Source organism: Pituophis catenifer, unplaced genomic scaffold (genome assembly GCF_029215685.1).
Source record: "Pituophis catenifer annectens isolate HBS135680 unplaced genomic scaffold, rPitCat1.0.hap2 SCAF_16, whole genome shotgun sequence".
Taxonomy (NCBI): Eukaryota; Metazoa; Chordata; class Lepidosauria; order Squamata; family Colubridae; genus Pituophis; species Pituophis catenifer.
Window position 1 is genome coordinate 16,575,141 of NW_027256896.1, and position 21,284 is coordinate 16,596,424.

General features: G+C 45.5%; 2 protein-coding genes across 2 annotated transcripts in view; one reads left to right on the plus strand and one right to left on the minus strand.

Annotated features, from left to right (window-relative positions):
• The window catches only part of TECPR1 (tectonin beta-propeller repeat containing 1), a 36,971-nt gene extending 27,082 nt beyond the window's left edge, over positions 1–9,889 (minus strand). Inside the window, exons 1-6 of the mRNA XM_070955149.1 lie at positions 9,869–9,889; positions 6,365–6,597; positions 5,622–5,804; positions 3,736–3,858; positions 2,705–2,830; positions 678–852 (exon numbers count right to left, since the gene is read on the minus strand). Of these exons, the coding sequence (XP_070811250.1) occupies positions 678–852; positions 2,705–2,830; positions 3,736–3,858; positions 5,622–5,804; positions 6,365–6,595 (838 nt within the window). The 5' untranslated portion in view covers positions 6,596–6,597; positions 9,869–9,889. The remainder of the gene's footprint in view (positions 1–677; positions 853–2,704; positions 2,831–3,735; positions 3,859–5,621; positions 5,805–6,364; positions 6,598–9,868) is intronic.
• A 3,792-nt stretch (positions 9,890–13,681) lies between these two features.
• BRI3 (brain protein I3) lies at positions 13,682–21,284 on the plus strand. The gene is made up of 3 exons (XM_070954989.1): positions 13,682–14,035; positions 17,903–18,020; positions 21,009–21,284. Exons 1-3 carry the CDS (start codon positions 13,897–13,899, stop codon positions 21,139–21,141), a joined length of 390 nt encoding a protein of 129 aa, XP_070811090.1. The 5' UTR covers positions 13,682–13,896; the 3' UTR covers positions 21,142–21,284.

The window sequence follows — 21,284 nt, forward strand, 5'->3', positions numbered from 1 at the left end:
AGGCAGAAATCAATAGAAGGATGATCCCAACTCCTGTTGTAGCCCACTGGCAGCCAGCGGAGCTGGTAGCAGAGTCAAATAGCGAGGAGGTTGGGGAGGAACATGGGCCGGTCCTGGGGGCTGGGGAAAGCTCAGACGAGGGCTCTGCGTTGGAGGCAGAGAGGGAGATAGACAGTAGTGAGGCAGAGGAGCAGCTGGAGCCCGTTCCCAGTGTGAGCATGCTCAGAGCTGCCAGAAGACGAGAACAACTCAGAAAGCAGGGTCAACTCGGGAGTAAAGCCACACCTTGGAGGTGATTGGCCCCTCCCAGAGGAAACAAAAGGGGAGTGAACGGGGAGGGGGCTTTTGCAGGAAACAATTCGTTTGTTCGGTCGTTTCAAGAGTGGAAAGTTCTGTTCGTGACTCTAAGAGACTCTGTGCCAAGTTTGGCCTTACTCTGTATTTGGAAACAAGTTACATGGCAGCTTGCCAAGCGAGATAAGGTCTGTGTTGATAAATATTCCTTTGAAGAACTGTTTGGACAGGCCGTGCTGACTGTGAATGAAAGGAATTCGCAGTCGTGTAAATAAAAGAGGTTTTGCCAGGACCCACTCCTGCTTCCCGCTTTTTAAGGGAGCCTAGCTCAGAACAACTCCACAGCAGAGAACCAGCTCCCTTGGGGTCACCCATGGGCCTACCCTGGGGGTTGTTTCGGTCGATCCCTTCTCTCACAATCGCCTGTCCTTCCCAGCAGGTGGCCCAGAGGAGATCGTACGGTCCGCAGCTGATCTGTATGACTTCGGCTGGAGCAGGGATTAAGCTCCAGGAAGATCCTTCTGGATTGTGATGAGTGACATCGTTTCGATACCAGATCTAGGAAGACAAGGTCGTTTTTTCAGGCACAATTGTTCAGAAGGAGGCAAACATTTACCGTATTTTTCAAAGTATAAGACGCTCCGGACTATAAGACGCACCTACCTTTTTTGGTGAGGAAAACAAGAAAAAGAAATCTGCCTCTGCCTCCCAGCAATTTTGCCTCATTGCAGCAAACAGCAAACAGCCTGCTTTACTTTCAGTTTCGTTTTCAGCATAGCTTGATTAGCACAAGGAAAAAAAAATTGCTCCCAGCAATTTACCTCCTTGCAGCAATCAGCAGAGGCTGCAGCAAAACAGCTGAGAGTCGGGAGGCCGATCCATGGGACAATCAACTTGTGCTAATTAGGCTGTGCTGAAGCTGAAATGGGCTGTTTCTTCTTGCTGTTTGCTGCAAGGAGGTAAATTGCTGGGAGGCAGAGGCCAAAGGGTGGGGGCTGGCGGGTGGGCAGGGCTACATTCGGTGTATAAGACGCACCCAAATTTTCACCCCCTTTTAGGGGGGGGACAAGGGTTTGTCTTATACTCCGAAAAATACGGTATATACATGTAGAGAGGCACTGACCTCGGCAAGGCTGTGTGCCGTCGCCCTGCCTATTTAACTTATATGCAGAGCACATCATGAGAAAGGTGGGACTAGATGAATCAAAAGTTGGAATTAAGATTGCCAGGAGAAATATCAACAACCTCAGATATGCAGATACCACCACTCTAATGGCAGAAAGCGAAGAGGAACTAAAGAGCCTCTTGATGCGGGTGAAGAAGGAGAGTGAAAAAGTTGGCTTGAAACTCAACATTAAGAAAACTAAAGTCATGTTTAATGACCTATTTTGATTTATCCTCCTTACCAAGCAAAATCTAGAAGTTAAGAGCTCCTTCTGAACTCTCTTGCCTGTTTTTCATTCTTATTTGTTGAATAAAGTAACACCTCTCCTGCGCGAGCTGCACTGGCTCCCGGTGGTCTTCCGGGTGCGCTTCAAGGTTTTGGTTACCACCTTTAGAGTGCCCCATGGCTTAGGACCTGGTTACTTACGGGACCGCCTACTACCACAAACAGCCTCCCATCGGCCGGTACGCTCTCACAGAGAGGGGCTCCTCCGGGTGCCGTCAGCCAAGCAGTGTCGACTGGCAGCCCCCAGGGGGAGGGCCTTCTCTGTGGGGGCACCTACTATCTGGAACGAGCTCCCCCCGGAGATACGGAGGATCCCGGATCTACGCACCTTCCGCCGCGCTCTCAAGACCTTTTTATTTCACCAGGCTGGTCTGGCCTAACCTCTCCCATTCTCTTTTTAATGTAAATTTTAATGTAAAATTTTAATTTGTTCTTAACCTGGGGTTTTAAATTTGTCTTGGGCTAAATTGATTTAATCCGATTTTACTTCTGCTCTTAAATTTTTGTATTCTATGTGTTTTATCTTGTGCCTGTTCACCGCCCTGAGTCCATCGGGAGTAGGACGGTATATAAATCAAATCAAATAAAAATAAAATAAAATAAATAAAGTGCTGTTAAGTAACACCAGCTGCCTGCAATTACTGCAAGTTCAAATCTCACCAGGCTCAAGGTTGACTCAGCCTTCCATCCTTTCGAGGTAGGTAAAATGAGGACCCGGATTGTGGGGGCAATAAGCTGACTTTGTATATATATATATAAAAAAGAACACCGCTTAAGGGGGGCCGAAAGTTCTACTAAGCAGGTATATACAAAAGTATGAAGGCTATTGCTTAATGCATTGTAAGCCGCCCTGAGTCTCCGGAGAAGGGCGGCATATAAATCGAACCAATCAATCAATCAATAAGAGAAAAGGGGGGGAAGGAATTTTCACATAGTGCATAATTAAGAAGGGGGCATTACTTTGCCTTGTAGAGTGACAGTCCAGACCGAGAGTCGACCCAGAGGTTCATCGGTGATTTCCCAGCCTCCCACGGAGATGTCATTAAAAGGATCTGGTAACTGCTTCGAATCTTGATGGGGTGGAATCTATCTCAAAAAATTTTTTTAAAAAAAAAAAAAAGGAAAGGAGAAAGACTTAAGAGTTATTGAATGGTTCTTCTGAAGGCCAGAAGAATGCATTCAGAAGTCCTTGCTGAACTCCACATGATGGGACATCCTCTACTCTGGAAACCCCACAGTACCTTCTAAAATGAGAAACAGCAGAGAGGCCTGCCAGAAAAATCGATTAGGAAAAACAAAACATGGTTTCTAATTCTTATTAAAAACCACAAGATCTATATTTTTTTCTCCCAAGAGGTATTGTGGGAAAATTGCAAATATCCTTAAACAATCTAGAGAGGGGACAATCCTCACTTTTATCTGCCTTTCAGCACCCAAGAAACTACAGCTACCTGAACAAAGCAGAAGTGCTCGGCCACACTTTGTTGTGATCTGCCAGAAGGCAAAAACAATTAAGGAAAAAAAAGGGCGACTCAGGAGTAAGGCTTGGAGTTGATTGGCCTGTCCCGTAAGACATAAAAGAGGAGCAAACGGACGTGAGCCTTTGCAGGAAGCAATTAGTTCATATAGTCCGTTCAAGCTCTGAGAAGCTCCGTTTGACTCTGTGCTCCGTTTGGCCTTGCAAAACGAAATTGACAATTAGGTCTCTGGCAGCGGTTCAAGGGAGATAAAAGGTGGGTGCTTACCAACATTACCCTGAACGACTGTGGCCACTCGAGCAGACCTCAGTCGGAATCTGCACAGACTGTTTGTGAATCGTTACGGGCTGTGAATGACCGTAATTCACAGCCGTCTCAATAAAAAGAGGTTTTTTTGGGGACTTAAGATTGTGATTTATGCTTTCTCAGGAAGCCACGCTCAACCAACTCTGGACATATCAGACATTGCGAGAAAAAAAGAAGAAAAAGAGAGAGAAAGAAAGCAGCACACACCTTTGCCCAGGTGTCCCGCGCTTTGTACCTTCTGTACCGAATCCACTTTCTTCGTCGGACGCAGGAATTCCATCGCTTGTCCTTGGTGTACGTAGCTGGGAAGTCGATGGCGTAGGTCCAGCCCTTCAAAAGAAGAACAAAGTGACAGAGGTAGAACGTGATGAGCCCGTGAGAATCAAGGCTGCAAAGAGCTCAAAGTACAAGTAGTCCTTGACTTACGACCCCAACATTCCTGTTGCTAAGTGACACACTTGTTAAGTGAGTTTTGCCCCCATTTTATGACTTAGAGTGCAGTACTGAAGGGCTACCTCTGCTAATCACTGGCTGCCTGCAATTTGGCAGTTCAAATCTCACCAGGCTCAGCCTTCCATCCTTCCGAGGTTGGTAAAATGAGGACCCAGATTGTTGGGGGCAACAGGCTGACTTTGTAAACCGCTTAGAGAGAGCTGTAAAAGCACTGTGAAGTGGTATATAAGTCTACTATTGCTTGTGAAGGAAAGGGGAGGAAAGGAGAGGAAAGGAAAGGAGAGGAGAGGAGAGGAGAGGAGAGGAGAGGAGAGGAGAGGGAAGGAAGGAAGGAAGGAAGGAAGCCAGCCATGGTGGCACAGTGGTTAGAATGCAGAATTTCAAGCTGACTGCCCACTGCCAGGAGTTCGATCCTGACCGGCTCAAGGTTGACTCAGCCTTCCATCCTTCTGAGGTGGGTAAAATGAGGACCCAGATTATTGGGGGCAATAAGCTGACTCTGTAACCTGCTTAGAGAGGGCTGTAAAGCAGTATATAACTCTGCTATAGCTTGGGAAGGAAGGAAGGAAGGAAGGAAGGAAGGAAGGAAGGAAGGAAGGAAGGAAGGAAGGAAGGAAGGGAGAGCCAGTGAGTTGTCTTGTTTTTTATAATTCCACTCCGGATAAGGAGAGGACGTGAGATTGCCCACAAGTGCTACCGACAGCTGCTCCTTGCCAGAAGCAGCAGCCTCCAGCAATTTTTGAGCTCTGAAAGAGGAGCGAATGAATAGCCTCTTTGATCAAACCACGGTCAGAAAAAAAAAGGAAAATAAACTGAAGCATGTCTTAAAAGGGATATACAAATAACAAATTAAGACAATAACCCGTGTCATTTTTTAAAAAAATGGATTTACAAAATAGGCTTGTTAAAACTTTGGGTAACTTTGTGAGATGGGGCAGGGCATTTTCCCAGTAATTTATTATGAGTAGAGGGAACGGGAAAAAAGAAAATTGCATTTTCCTATTCACATGATCGGTTCTGTGGGTGTGGCTTGGTGGGCGTGGCTTGGTGGGCATGGCAGGAGAAGGCTATTGCAGAATCTCCATTCCCTCCCCAGTCCAGGGGAAGGAGACTGCAAAATCCCCATTCCCACCCCACTCTGGGACCAGCCAGAGGTGGTATTTGCCGGTTCTCCAAACTACTCAAAATTTCTGCTCGAACCTGCTGGATTTCACCCCTGAACTGAAGTAACTGTCAGCGCCTCAGCGCTGGCATAGAGAGGAGAGATAAGCTCTGAACTTTTGCCTGCTAAATCCCTTTGAAGCCCGGTCGTCGTGGAAATGAGGAGGGGGGGAGACATTCCTGTGAAATGACGAGACAAGAAGTTTGGAAAGTGACTTGGAAGATAGCCAATGAGAAGCAGAGAATTGGGGATCGGAAAGGGAGGGATTGGGGGGGGCAAAAGGTCAGTCTTGTCCGCATTGAGTCATGATCCGGTTGCTGTGCTCGAATAAAGAAAAGATTTCCTTAAAGATTGGCAGTTTGGAAATTCATTTATTTTGAGATAGCATCGAAGTCTGACAGTAACTTTTCCAGGCCCACATTCCCTTTTAAACACGGCTTTTCCCCCAAAGAAGGCAGATCCCATACGGTTCACCTACCCCTTTCTCTGTGGCTTCCCCTCCAAAATTTTCATCCACGTACCAGTCAGACTCCCACTCCCAGTGAGGGGACGGCAGCACAAAGCTTTCCAGCTGCTGATGCTTCAGCCCACTCACGTCACTCCATTGCCAGCGGTCGCTGGGCAGCAGACTGTCGCAAAAGCCCACCACCGGGTTCCAGCGCTACCAGAGAAGGGGGGCAAAGGAAGAAACAGTCACACATCCCAATGACCTCATCCAACAGCAGATTTTGTTAGAATTTAGAGGCTGCTTTCTGACTCTACAAAGCCGTCAACTAGTGGAACAGGCTGCCACTTGAAGTGGAAATTCTCCTGGACGGAGAATCGTCAAGCCAGATGGCTCAAAAAATCCTTTAGCGGAGTCTGCACCGAGCACAAAAGAGAGTTGGGTTGGATGACACCCCCCCCCCCCCAAGACCATGGGGGAAATCTACTTACCTTCCCAACCGGTTCGGAAGTGCACACATGCATCATGTGCAATTTTCGACTCTCTGCGCATGCGCAAAGCCTTCTGCGCATGTGCAGAGGGTAAAAAACAGGTTACTTCCTGGTTAAAACCAGGAAGTAATGACCTCCGAGCGGGTGGGTGGAGCCTCGTGCTGCCGCCGCTACCAATTCACCGAACCACCCACCACTGCTGCTACCGGTTTGCTCAAACCGGTATGAACGGGTAGCATTTCACCCCTGCCCAAGACCCCTTCTCTAAGTCTGCGCTCTCTGTACCTGATTCTCATAGGTTTCTTCTTTGAACCGGATGGGGACATCACTGGAGTGGACATAAACGTAGATTTGATGGTCGCAAACGAGTCCCCAACAGCATTGTTTGACGGCCGAAACTCGTTTCACTTCCAGTTCTCCATCTTTACACAGCTCCCAGTACTGGCCGGTAGTGGATAATGTGTACACTCTCCCAAAAATATCCACAGCCCACAGGAGCGATTGGGAGCTGCTCATGGCTGGAAAATACAAGGGGCAGAGATGGGTAAGGGGTTTACTCTTTAATTGCGCAACACTTGGAAAAGACTTTGCCATCGTTTCAATCGGGGAAGCTGTGAGCATCGCCAGTCCAAAAAAAAAAACAAAACACACGTTAGCAGATTCCTGGAAGCCTCAGACAAATCAGCCATCAACAGGCACAGAGAGATAAATGTCATTTACACACTGTTCAAAAGAAGCAATCAAAAAGCAAATAGAGACCGAAAGACCTCCTTCCCAGCACTCAACACCCAGATAAACAGAGATTAACATCAAGATTAATATCTGACCCAACAATTAAGGCTCCAATCAAGGAACTACCAACTCAGACAATCATATAATAAACACTAGTATTGATGTTACCTACCGTGTTTCCCCGAAAATAAGACCCTGTCTTATATTTTTTTGAACCCCGAAATAAGCGCTTGGCCTTATTTTCGGGGAGGTCTTATTATTTTGGGGCGCGTGGAGGAAACCAGAGGAAATGGCGGGAACCGGCTGCGCATGTGTTTAAATATTTTCGGGGAGGGCTTATTTTCGGAGGAGGCTTATTTTAGTGCATGCGCTTAAAAGCCCGATTGGGCTTATTATCAGGGGATGTCTTATTTTGTTACAAATATTCTCCTTTATTGAAACAATAAACAACACTATAATCAAGGAACAAGCACGGATACTGACAAGCACGGATACTGACAAGCCACTTGTATGTAAAGAGAGCAACCTCACTTCCTTCTAGCCCTGATGATGTTAGCTAGTTGGTTCATGAAACGTCTGCAGGAAAACCACCAAACCCAGAAAGCACCAAGGACCTCAACCACCACCTCCCTGCACTCCTTTCTAGCACTGATGATGTTACCTAGTCGGGTCACGAAATGTCCACAAGAAAACCAGCAAGCCAGTGGTGAAACGCACTTACCTTCGCTACCGGTTCGGAAATGTGAGCGCGAGCGCTCGCTCGCTACGCTCACATGTGCCTCTTCTGCGCATGCGGAGAGAGAGCCTTCTGCACATGCACAGAGGGTCAAAAACAGGACGTAATAATGTCCCAGCGGGTGGGCGGAGCCTTCTACCAGTTCGCGTGAGCCAGATTTCACTGCCGCACCAAGCCCAGAAATCACCGAGGACCACACAGTCCTCCTCCTCCTCCCTGCATCCTGCACTCCTTTCTAGCACTGATGATGTTACCTAGTTGGCTCATCTTCAAGAAAACCACCAAGTTCAGAGAGCACCAAGGACCCCACAGTCCTCCTCGTCCTCCTCCTCTTCACAAGTCGCCTCTAGCACTGATGATGTTACCTAGTTTGGTCATGAAACGTCTACAAGAAAACCATCAAGCCCAGAAATCACCAAGGACCACACAGTCCTCCTCCTCCTCCATCCTGCATTCCTTTCTAGCACTGATGATGTTACCTAGTTGGCTCATCTTCAAGAAAACCACCAAGTTCAGAAATCACCAAGGACCTCACAATTCCACCTTATGCTACAAACGCTCTATTTTAAGGGGGGTTACACAGGACTCATCCCTAATCTGGTTACTCTCAAAGGCCAGTTTTACTTTCCGGAGTCAGAACAGGGTCTGGGGGAGGTGGCTGCAATAGGAAAAATGTCCCACAATTCACAGAAATGGGTCAGATCAAAGGGGCAGCAAAAAACAATATAAAGGGACGTCATACGGTAGGCAAAGCAGGATCAACCAGCAAGTCAGCTGGAACGGGAACACAAAAACACAACTCTGCACTATATCTTAAATAATGCTCATTTATTATCCCCCAAAACATTGTTTTGATTTGTCGCCTTGGCAACCCTCTCTCTCTCTCTCTCTCTCTCTCTCTCTCTCTCTCTCTCTTTCTCTCTCTATCCGGGAGTTCCAGGCAGCACTTCGGATTAGATTTATTTATTTTTTAATCGCATTTGCAGGAAAGCCAGCTCTACGCCTATATCCCTTCCCCTTCAATCCAACTGGACTTGGTCCAGAGTTAAACCAAACCCCGAGACGCCAGCTGGCTCCTTTCCAATGAAAAGCCAGTCAATTGTAAAGGGATTTTGGGGTTCAGATGATGGAGGGGGGGAAGAAGAAAGTCTCCAGGAAAAAAAGGGGGGGCATATTATTTGATTTAACGGTTTCTACAGCTGCCCATCACACCTGCGATTCTACTATTATGAGAAAAGGGGGGGGGGAGAAATGAAGAGGGATAGTGGGTGGGAACTCGTGCCGGAGTTGGGCTAGAAAATAATCAAGGCGGAATAAAAAATGAAATAAAAATAACCTAAAGGTCACCAGCTGTCCCTTAGGTGGCTCAGTGGCTAAGACACTGAGCTTATCGATCAGAAAGGTTCGGCAGTTCGGCGGTTCGAATCCCTAGGACAGCTCTCCTGCGGTGAATTTATTTATTATTTATTTATTTATTTATTTATTTATTTATTTATTTATTTGTCCAATTTATACGCCGCCCTTCTCCCTAGACTCAGGGCGGCTTACAATGCATTATAGCAACAGCCTGCATACTTTTTACGTATATACCTGCTTATTAGGGCATCCCCCCCAAGCGGTGTTGTTCTATACAAAGCTGGCTTAATCCGGGTCCTCAATTTACCTACCTCGAAAGGATGGAAGGCTGAGTCCCACCTTGAACCTGGTGAGATTCCGAACTTGCACTAACAGCAGGCAGCTAAGCGCTAGCTTAGCTTAACAGCACTTTAGTCCGCTGCACCGCCGAGGCGGGTTGGACTAGATGACCTCCAAGGAGCCCTTCCAGCTCTTGTTACTGTTACCCTCCTCTTTTAACACGCCCTGTAAAAACCGAGGCAATCTTGGGAGTGGGGGAGTTTAATGGCAACGTGCGGATGCTAGTCATGGCAAAAGCGGTCGAAGGAGACCCTGGTTTTTGAAAGTTTAATTAATATAATATAATATAATATAATATAATATAATATAATATAATATAATATAATATAATAATATAATAAATATAATATAATATAATATAATAAATATAATAAATATAATATAATAAATATAATATAATATAATATAATATAATATAATAATTAATTTAATTTAATTTAATTTAATTTAATTTAATTTAATTTAATTTAATTTAATTTAATTTAATTGATTGCTTCGATTTCTATAGTAGCCCATCACAACCAAGGGGTTCTGGGGAGGGAAGGGGGGGATCTTCTAAACGATCACTCCAGAAAGGAAGGGGTTGCATCGGATCCCTCTTTCTCCCCCAGCCGTCTCTTTTCTACCTGATCCTCCGGTTCGCTTTGGCTTCGCCTCTTCCGCGGCCGGCGAGCAAACGCGCAGCAAAAGCTGCAACACAAGGAAATAGAACGCTCCTCCCCACCACCACCACCACCACTGAAGGGGCGCCTCCTAATTGGCTGGCAGCACGGACGCCTCGGCTCCGATTGGCCGGCGGGAGAATCAGATGGTTACACAGCGTTCCATTCCCCCCGCCCCCTTCTTTGCGGGCGGATGGAAGCAGCAGCTGTTCTCTTGGCCGTGTGACGTCACGATCCGGGAGTGGACAAGCTTCTGACAAGACACGTGTCGGCAGGTCGTGGGGAAAGGATCCCAAGGCAGGATCTTCTGCAATTTGGGGTGTTTTCTCCCCCCCTCCACTCGCTTCTTTGGAACAGGAAGATTTCAAGCCTATGAAACAAGCATTTTTCTGGGGTTTGCTGCTGGCCTAAAAACACACAGGAGGGGTTCAGGAGGGGGGGTACCAAACCTTGGTTTGTTCCAGGGTTGGTCTCTTCCATAAGTTAAAACTGGCCGGGTTCGCCCACGTGTGCTAAATCACACACCAGGAATGGGGATTTTGCAGTATCCTTTCCCTGGAGTGGGGTGGGAATGGGGATTTTGCAGTATCCTTCCCCCTGGAGTGGGGTGGGAATGAGGGTTTTGCAGTATCCTTCCCCTGGAGTGGGCTGGGAATGGGGATTTTGCAGTATCCTTTCCCTGGAGTGGGGTGGGAATGGGGATTTTGCAGTATCCTTCCCCTGGAGTGGGGTGGGAATGGGGATTTTGCAGTATCCTTCCTGTGAAGTGGGGTGGGAATGGGGATTTAGCAGTATCCTTCCCCTAGAGTGGGGTGGGAATGGGGATTTTGCACTATCCTTCCCCTGGAGTGGGGTGGGAACGGGGATTTTGCACTATCCTTCCCCCAGGAGTGAGGTAGGAATGCGGATTTTGCAGTATCCTTCCCCTGCCATGCCCACCAAGCCACGCCCAGAGAACTGGTAGTAAAAAAAATGGATTTCACCACTGGATCAAATCTAAGATAAAATAATATCGAATAATACCGGGCTGGCTTGATCCCACGGTTTTTGGTTAAATTTAATTGATTTTAATTGGGTTGTTTTAAATTGCGGCCAAAATATTTAATTATTTTTAAACTTTTTAAATTTTGTATGTTCTGTTTTATTCTGGCTGTTCACCGCCCTGAGTCCTGCTGGAGAAGGGCGCTATACAAATTAAAACAAATAAATCAATAAATAAAAAATAATGGAATGTGCCGAGATGGACAAACTCACTAAAGAAATCCAAGAAAAGGAAGAATTTGGTTTGGCAAAAGTGGTATCAACGGCTGGAGAAAAGGAAACCCAAATAAAAATAAGATGATCCTAAAAGATTTGAACCTAATCGTGTAGCAATGAGACACAACAGAGTCACAACAAAACTTCAAAAAGTATCGTTATATAAGGCGAGAGGTGGGGATATATACTGAGAAATACAATTTATTTATTTATTTATTTATTTAATTTATTTATTACATTTCTATACCGCCTTTCTCCCGTAGGACTCAAGGCAGTGTACGGTCAAGAAAAAACATAGATACACAAAACATCATAAAATTGCTAATTCAAATTATTATTATAACATAGTTCGGCCCAATTAAAACAGAACCTCAAATTAGATAACATTTTAAAAAACAAAAATTTAAAAATTTACCGATGTTATTTTCCTTAAGAAATAAGATATCGCCTTTAAATGTTGGATATGTTCTGTCCTGTTTTACTTGTATTGTATATGTTATATATACATATATGTTCTATATATACAACATATTGTATATGTTGTATATATATACAACATATTGTATATGTTGTGTCCTGTTTTGTGTTGTTCTTCTTCTTTTTTTTTTTTTCTGGGTTGTGTGATGTTTTTAATTCAATCAAAAAAGTTTTTTTTTAAAAAAAAGTTTTTTTAAAAAAATGTTTGTTTATAAAACATTTAGAATAATAATAATAATAATAATAATAATAATCCGACGATACCTTAACAGTTCCTAGGTCCTTGGTTAGGACTCGAGCTGCTGAGCTATTAACCAGCCTCAAAGGCTGTGAATCTCACTAAAGATTAACTAATAAATAATAATAATAATAATAATAATAATAATAATAATAATAATACCCCTCAGACCGCAAACATACCTATTAGGAATACTGACAAAGGACTATAAAAAAGAGACACAATACTTGATAATACACATCCTAACCCCAGCTAGAATCGTTTTCGCACAAATGTGGAAATTGGAAGATACGCCACCAGAAGAAAAAATAATACAAAAAAACAATGGAATGTGCGGAAATGGATAAACTGACCAAAGAAATACAGGGAAAAGAAGATTCAGACTATTACTTAATTTGGTAAAAATGGTACAACTGGTTAGATAAAAAGAACACGAAATAAGGGAATACCACCCAATGATACAAAAATAAGGAAATAAAATGAAATATCGTTATATAAACATTGATACGTGATGAAGGATAATATATACAGATATATAGATATATAATTACCGAAGTAGCTCTGTTTTCAAAGTTCAAGCTCTATGACTTGATTTCACTGTATAGTTAGTTTATGTATAGTTTGTTTAAACGTCTATGTTTGTATGTGTATGTTTGTCTATAATAAAAAATTAATTGATAGTACAGGGGTTTAGTGCACCCTGTTATTAACACAGCTGCCTGCAATTTCTGCTGGTTCGAATCTCTCCAAGGCTCAAGGTTGACTCAGCCTTCCATCCTTTCTAAGGTAGGTGAAATGAGGACCCAGTTTGTGGGGGCAATAAGCTGACTTTGTATAAAATATACAAAAGAATGAAGGCTATTGCTTAACGCATTGTAAGCCGCCCTGAGTCTCCGGAGAAGGGCGGCATATAAATCAAATTAAAATAATAATAATAATAATAATAATAATAATAATAATAATAATAATAATAATAATAATAATTTGCCGGACTTGAACATTTTGACTCTACAAAAAACCACCTTACTCGGAACAGCTTACATCCTCCGACGATACCTTAACAGTTCCTAGGTCCTTGGTTAGGACTCGAGCTGCTGAGCTATTAACCAGCCTCAAAGGCTGTGAATCTCACTAAAGATTAACCAATAAATAATAATAATAATAATAATAATAATAATAATAATAATAATAACAGTTCCTAGGTCCTTGGTTAGGACTCGAGCTGCTAAGCTATTAACCGGCCTCAAAGGCTGTGAATCTCACTAAAGATTAACCAATAAATAATAATAATAATAATAATAATAATAATAATAATAATAATAACAGTTCCTAGGTCCTTGGTTAGGACTCGAGCTGCTGAGCTATTAACCGGCCTCAAAGGCTGTGAATCTCACTAAAGATTAACCAATAAATAATAATAATAATAATAATAATAATAATAATAATAATAATAATAATAATAATAATAATAATAAAAAAAGAGCATTTTATTTTATATTCGCCTCCTCCCCTCCCTTTAAGAGGTTTTTTTTTCTTCTCCCCTACTTTTCCCCTCCCCTCCCCACTCTCCGGAGGAGTCACCGGGCGGGAGGGGGAGGGGGAAGAGGAGGAGGAGGAGGAGGAGGAAGAGAAAGAAAAAAAAAAAAGGGGGGGGGGGAGGGAGGAATATGTTGCAATCCGAGGAAATCACGTGACCTCCAGTCTTGTGACCGGGCTGACTTGCCGCCGCCCCGCAGGCACAAAGCAGTTGCATTGCTGCTGTTGCTTCTTCTTCTGCGGCGGGGTGGGAAGAGACCCTTCCGAGCGGAGCTTCCTCCGGGGTTGCCCCCCCCCTCCCCGTCCCTATCCCACCCCATGCCCCGCCGGCTCTGGGTGCAATTGCTGCCTGCAGTCGGGACCCAGCAGCCTTCCCGGGTCTGAGCCTCGGTCCCACCTAAAAGAAAAAAAAAAAAGAGAATTCCAGCTAGCTCCAGTCTTCTCTCAGGTCCGCCCCCCCGACTCCCCCCCCGCCCCCATCGCGATGGACAGCAAGCCGCTGCTGCAGGACCGGCCGCCGCCCTACAGCCCTTACGGGCCAGCGGGCAACTATGCAGCAGCCCAGACTTATGGGGCCATCCCGCCGGCGCCTCCCTACCCGTTCCCCGCGGGGACCGGACCAGGTGAGAATAAGAGGGGGAAGGAAGGAAGGAAGGAAGGAAGGAAGGAAGGAAGGAAGGGTGGGTGGGTGGGTGGGTGGGTTGGTTTCCCGCCCCTTGGAAGAAGACAGGGTGCTGCCTCTGAGGAAAGAGTGCCTCTGAGCGCGGGCAGAGTGCCTCTCCGGCGTGGGAAAGGAAAGGAAAGGATGGGGAGGGGGGGGAAAGGAGGGAGGAGAAGGGTTACCTGGGGTTTCTTTCTCGCCTGGGGGGATGGGAGAGGGAGGGAGAGTGGCTTTCCGGGCTTGCCAGCTGGAGAAGGGGAAGCCCAGTTCTTGAGAAAGGGGGGTGTATGGGGTGGGGTGGGGTTGAACTTCTTCTTCTTCTTCTTCTTCTTCTTCTTCTTCTTCTTCTTCTTCTTCTTCTTCTTCTTCTTCTTCTTCTTCTTCTTCTTCTTCTTCTTCTTCTTCTTCTTCTTCTTCTTCTTCTTCTTCTCCTCCTCCTCCTCCTCCTCCTCCTCCTCCTCCTCCTATTTCTCCTTCACCACCTCCTCCTCCTCCTCCTCCTCCTCCTCCTCCTCCTATTTCTCCTTCACCTCCTCCTCCTCCTCCTTCTCTTACTCCTCCTCCTTCTCCTTCTTCTCCTACTTCTACTCCTACTCCTTCTTCTCCTTCTCCTACTTCTTCTCTTTCTTCTTCTCCTTCTTCCTCCTCCTCCTCCTCCTCCAAGTCTGGACTTGCCTTGCCTAACTTCAGCGGCCCCGTGGGACTACAGCACCCATCAATCCCGATGGGGTTGGGGATTGCAGTCCGGACATAACTGGCAGGGGTGCAGGTGCCTTGTTGGCGAAGAGGGGTGGAGAGGGGGGCACGAAAGAAGGAAGGAAGGGGAAAAAAATAGGAAGGAAGGAATGGATTTGTTAGGAAGGAAGGAATTTGTTAGGAAGGAAGGAAGGAATTTGCTAGAGAGGAAGAAAGGAAGGAAAAAATGGAAAGAGGGAAGGAAAGAAAGAAAAATTGGAAGGAAGGAAGGAAGTTGTTAGAGAGGAAGGAAGGAATTTGTTAGAGAGGAAGAAAGGAAGGGAAAGATGGAAGAAAGGAAAGAAAGAAAAATTGGGAGGAAGGAATTTGTTAAGAAGGGAGGAATTAGGAAGGAATTGGGAAGGAAGGAAGACATTTGTTAGAGAGGAAGGGAAGGAAGGAAGAAAGGAAGGACCCAGGTGGAAAACAGCCAGCTGAGTTGGGAGAAGGACTTTTTTTTTCTCCCAAAAACTTCTACCAAAGTTTTTTTTTTTTTCTTCCCCACCAAGGAACCCATTGTTATTGTTGTTTTTTAGCTTAAAAATTGGGGAACTTGAGTTCTGCTGACTGGGCATCTGTGATTCAGAGGCCTTTTGGATGTGCACATTTGAAAAGAAAAAAAAACCTTGGGTAACATGGTTGAATCTTGTGATGCTTCATTTGAAACTTTCAAGGACTTAAAAAAAAATACTTTGTTTTGTAATCGCTTCCTTTGGTTCAAAACCAGCCTTTGAATTCCACTATCGCTTTCGAAAATGAGAAAAGTCCCCTTTTTTTTTTCCCATTAGGAGCCATGATGGTGGTTCAGGAGGAGAAAGGGTTGGAATATTTTGTAGTTTGCTCGTGGTTTAGTGTAAGGTGTGAACTCGGCCAGTGTAACCTGTGAGGACTGGTGGATCATCTGTATTTTTTAAACCACCAGGCTGGCAAAGATACACGGAGCCTTAAAAGAGGGGGAAAAAAACCCTGGCCTTTCTATAAAATGCAGAAGTCATTAATAAATCATAATTATTACCAAAGAACGAATATGTAACCATGGTTATGGTTTGGAAACTTGTGCAAGCCAGCCAGGAGGGACTTACGACGTGTTTCTCAAACTTGGCAACTTTTAAGATGGATCGACTTAACTCCCAGAATTCCCCAGCCAGGCATAATAAGGCATAATAATAATTAATATGAAAAGAGTTTACAAAACTCCTGATTTGGGGCTATTTGTTAACAACCACTCCTGCTACCATATCCGCCGCAGAAATGTTTGGTCCGTCTACCACGTTGGCTTTGCTTTAATCATGGTTTGTGGATTGAACCCCCAACGGACCGGGTTTGTGCCTCCCTTTAGAGCGGAAACCATGATTGGTACATCTGCAGAGCTGGTCTGTTTGTTGCATTTAAACCCCACCAAGAAAATTGCATCAGGGCTTATAAAAGATAGATGGATGCAATGAGCTAATCGGTGTTTCTCAACCTTGGAAGCTTGAAGATGGGTGGACTTCAACTCCCAGAAGGCTAAAATGGAAGTCCTCCCCTGCTGCTGGCTGGGAGATTCTGGGAGTTGAAGTCCACCCATCTTCAAGCTTCCAAGGTTGAGAAACAGATGCATTGAAATTTGAGTGCATCTAAAATGATTTGGCTTTTTCCTTGTCTGGTTTGGAAAAAGTACCAATAAAGGAGAATATTTGTAGCTCAGGGTTGAAATAAGGAGTCCTTGATGTTCTCTGAACTGGATTGTGACTAGCATTGATGATGATAGCTAGTTTGCGGAATGAAACGTCTGCGAGAAAGCAAGCTCAGAGAGCAAAAAGGTTTTGGAAATAGCTGATCTATTCTTTTTCTCCCCGCTCTGGTCCTGCCAACGATCTGTTTGGAGAAGTTAATCATTAACCCCAGAACCATGTCATTAGGCCTTGACACAAAGAAGAGCAGAAGGACCAGGTTACTAAGGGGAGTAAGAAAATGATTTATGGGGCATTGAGAAGAATTTCTCCCGGAGCTCCGTTTGAATGGATACCGTTGACACGTGGAGATGGAACCAACCAAGAACATCTCAGAAAAGGGGACTTCAGCTTTAAAAGGGTTGGAGATACTTTGAGGATTCTTTTTGTGGTGTTGAGTAGAGTTGTGGTCTTGGTTTAATTTGGGAGAAGCAATGCTTATAGCTACAAGCGAAGGGGACTCGCTTAAGGTCCAAAAGGACTCTGGTGGTCAATTTTTGGGGGTTGGTGGGAGATCTTGCATGTCAGTGGTGACTTTCTCCCAAGCTTTGAACTTCTGCTCTTCTCGATGGCTTTTTCTGGACTTCAGGTGTTCCTGACCCTCTTTGGACCAAGTCCACCTCTGAAATGAAGACTTGATCATTGAATGACCAGAGGAGGAGAGATGTCTCTAGTTCTAACGGGACAAGGAGCTCACTAGTTACCTAGTATAGATAGTCCTTGACTTACGACAATAGAGTCCAAAATTTATGTTGTTAAGTGAGACATTGCTTAAGTGAGCTCGGCCCCATTTATGACCTTTCTTGCCACCATCGTTAAGCCGATCCCTGCAGTTGTTAAGTGAGTCATGCAGTTTTCTTTTTTTTTTTTTAATTTGATTTATATGCCGCCCTTCTCTGGAGACTCTGGGCGGCTTACAATGCGTTAAGCAATAGCCTCCATACTTTTGTATATTTATACAAAATCAGCTTATTGCCCCCACAAACTGGGTCCTCAATTTGCCTACCTTAGAAAGGATGGAAGGCTGAGTCAACCTTGAGCCTGGTGAGATTCGAACTTACAGTAATTGCAGGCAGCTGAATGTTAATAACAGGCTATTAGTCTGCTGCGCCACCAGGCTCTTAACAACCTAACCAGGTTGTTAAGTGAACATGGCTTCCCCATGGACTTCGCTTCTCAAAAAGTCTCAAAAGGGGATCATGTGATCCCGGGATACAGCGACCGTCATAAATACGAGCCAGTGGCCAAGCACCTGCATTTTGATCATGTGACCACTTGGACGCTGTGGTGGTCCTAAGTGTGAAAGTCACTTTTTCCCAGTGCCGTTGTAACGGTCACTAAACGGAACTGTTTCTCTCTCCCATTTTGTTTCCTCTGTCCAGGATATACTGCTCCGGCTAGTTCACAGCCGCACAACTATCCCAATACTACGTATACAATAATCCAGCAGCCCCCTCCCACCACATCTGTCATAGTCGTGGGTGGCTGTCCAGCTTGCAGGTAAGTTTCCTTTTTTGGGGTGGGTGCAGTGGTGGGATTCAAATAATTTAACAATCGGCTGAGTGGGTGTGACCGGCTGAGTGGGTGTGGCCAGGGGTGTGTGACAGGCAGCACTCTGCCTCCTGCACCCCCCTGGGAGCATAATTTTGGGCCTAGGAGGCCTCCCTGCACTTACTTGGGAGCCAAAACAGGGCAGGTGAGGATTCCTGGAAGTGGCCGGGTGGGAAGGCCCGAACCGGCTGAATCCCATCTGGGTGGGTGGGAGGAAACAAGACTGTTGGGATCAGAATTTCCGTGTCAGGATTCCAAGTAACACCCCCCAACGAAACGTCCTCTCCAAGTCTGGACTTGCCTTGGCCAACTTCAGCAGTCCGCGGGACTACAGCACCCATCAATCCCGACAGGGTTGGGGACATACCTGAGGACACACATAAACCTCCAAGTGGCCTCAATGACCCTCTAAAAAGGATGCAAATGACCAGCTGTCTCAGTGGTGAAATCCTCCATGGTTTGGTGCCCGCACATGCCCGGTGCGCACCAAACGCACGCTGCATGCACATGCATAGTCCACCAAACACATGCATGAATGCGCAATGCGCGGCAAATGCGCACTTCACACAGAAAAAGGATGCTTAAGGTAAGTAGAACAGCGACGGGGGGGGGGAAACAGCTGTGCCGCGCTATTTAGATTCGCCAGAAAGCAGGATTTCCGGCTTTCTAGCGAATATAAATCATGCAGCACAGCTGATCTTTGGAAATACCGGTTGGGATGAACCAGTAGCTTTTGTCACTGCTGGTTCGCCTGAACCGGTGTGAACCGGAAGGATTTCACCGCTGCTTTGATGATAGATTTCCTGCTTTCTAGCGAATATAAATCGTGTGGCACAGCTGATTGTTGGAAATACCAGTTCAGACCAACCGGTAGCTTTTATCACTGCCGGTTCGCCTGAACCGGTGTGAACCGGAAGGATTTCACCGCTGCTTTGATTATAAATTTCCTGCTTTCTAGCGAATATAAATCGTGTGGCACAGCTGATTGTTGGAAATACCAGTTCAGACCAAGCGGTAGCTTTTATCACTACTGGTTCGCACGAACCGGTGCGAACCAGTAGGATTTCACCACTGAGCTGTCTGCAAGGAATATAAATCCTTCCATTCCCCACCATCCAAGTCAGAGCTGAAGAAGCTTCTTGGAGGAGAAGCGAAACGTCTTCAAAAGAAAAAAAACAAAAGGAAGTCCAAGTTGTCTCTTGGTCCTTTGGGACAACCGTGACCTGGATGACGGAGAATCTCTACGGACGTTGGGGTTTCTCGGTTTTCCAAAATAACAGTTGGTTCAAAGATTTGCATGTGTGCCTCTATGGTGGTTTCCGGGATGTTTTCTACTTCCTGGACTGGTTTGACAGGCCTGGGAGTCTCCAGATTTACCCCCTCCGAGGAATTAACCAGGCCTGATCCTGTTTAACATCCCAGCTGGGACCAAACATCCTGTTTTATCGTGCTGTGTATTTCCTTCTATGCTCATTTCTTTCCGTGGTGTGCTATTTTTTTTCTTTTTAGTAAAATCGCCAAGTCGAAAAACAAACTCAGTTAAATAAACCGTCCTTGGTGCGCGACGAATTAGTTAAAATCCCAAAAGATTTTTTTTTTTTCAGATTTGAAGTGTCTGTGACACTCCGAACAGGGCAAGCCCAGCTTTTAAACGGGAATGTAAACATTCTCCTATTTTTAGACGGCCTCGGGGATCGGCAACTGTAAAACACGGGAAAGTCACTCAGGTTATTCCCCCCCTCCCCTCCCCGGCTAATTCTTACTGTATTAGCTAAGATTAGCCTTTCTCGAATTGGAAAGTTTTATGGCGCTCTGCCTTCTCGCCGAAGCTGTGATCTTTGCCGAGAAAATTTCTGCAACGTTTAAAACTGCAGAGAGATTAATGGCTAGTTCTCCAGAATCTCCGTGGCAAACGAAGGCCGTTTTTAAGTCACTTGCACCCAATTTTGGGACCTCTTTTGCCGTGGCCGCTAAGCAAATCAGTCTTTAAGTGAATCCAGCTTCGCCCGCTGACTTTGCTTGTTGGAACTATCCCCCCCCCTCCCCCCACCAGGAAGGTCACAGAAGGTAAATCCAAGATTCCAGGACATATGCAACCGTTGTAAATGCGTACTGCTGCCAAGAGTCTGAATTTTGATCCCGCGATGGCACATCTTCCCAGCTAGCTTCCAACGAGCAAAGACGATATGGGGGGGAAGCCAGATTCACTTAAGGACCGCAGCCGTACTCACTTAACGACTTGCAGGGATTCGCTTAACAGCTGTGGCAGAAAAGTTGTAAAATGGGGCAAGGCTCACTTCACTGCCTTGCTTAGCGACGAGACATTTTGGGCTCCGTTGTGGTCATAAATCAAGGGAGGAGCCTTGTGCATTGGAATTCTGGGAGTTGAAGTCCACGCATCTCAAAATGGCCGACGCTGAGGGAAAACCACCCTACAGAATGAGCGTGTGTGTGTGTATTGTTAACACTCTGGGGCGGTAGTACAGTCCTCGACTTACAACCGCAATCGAGCCCAGCATTTCAGTTGCTCAGTGAGGCAGTTCAGTTTTGCCCTACTTTATGACTTCCATTGTCCCGGTTGTTAAGCGAATCACTGCAGTGGATAAATTAGTAACCCTGGTCGTTAAGTGAATCTGTCTCCCCGGCCCCCCACATGGACTTTGCTTGTCAGAAAGTCTCAAAAGGGGATTATCGGGGGGACACAGCAACGGTTGTAAGTATGAGTCCGTTGTCAAGAATTTGAATATAAACCATGGGGAGGCTGCAAAAGGTTGCAGGCGTGAAAAACTGTCCCAAACCCCTGTTTTCAGTGCCATTGTTAACTTTGAACGGCCACTATAAATGGAACTGTCGTAAGTCGAGGACCACCTGTTATGTGTGCAACACCTGGGTTTCATCGCAGTGCAGTAACTCCTGTTGTGTGGTTTCCTTTCGCAGAGTTGGCGTGCTGGAAGATACCTTTACCTGTCTCGGCATCCTGTGCGCCATCTTTTTTTTCCCCGTCGGGATCATCTTTTGCCTCGCTTTGAGACAACGAACGTGTCCTAACTGTGGGGCGACATTTGGTTAAAGGGATCAGCGCCCCATTCCCGCCCCCACCCCACCCCAAGGCTTTGAGGAGCTGTACCCCATTTTTTCTAATGTAAATGTCATGTACAATCAAGTTTATGCATCGGAGCTGATTTTGTAAAGAAATATAATTACTACCAAGCA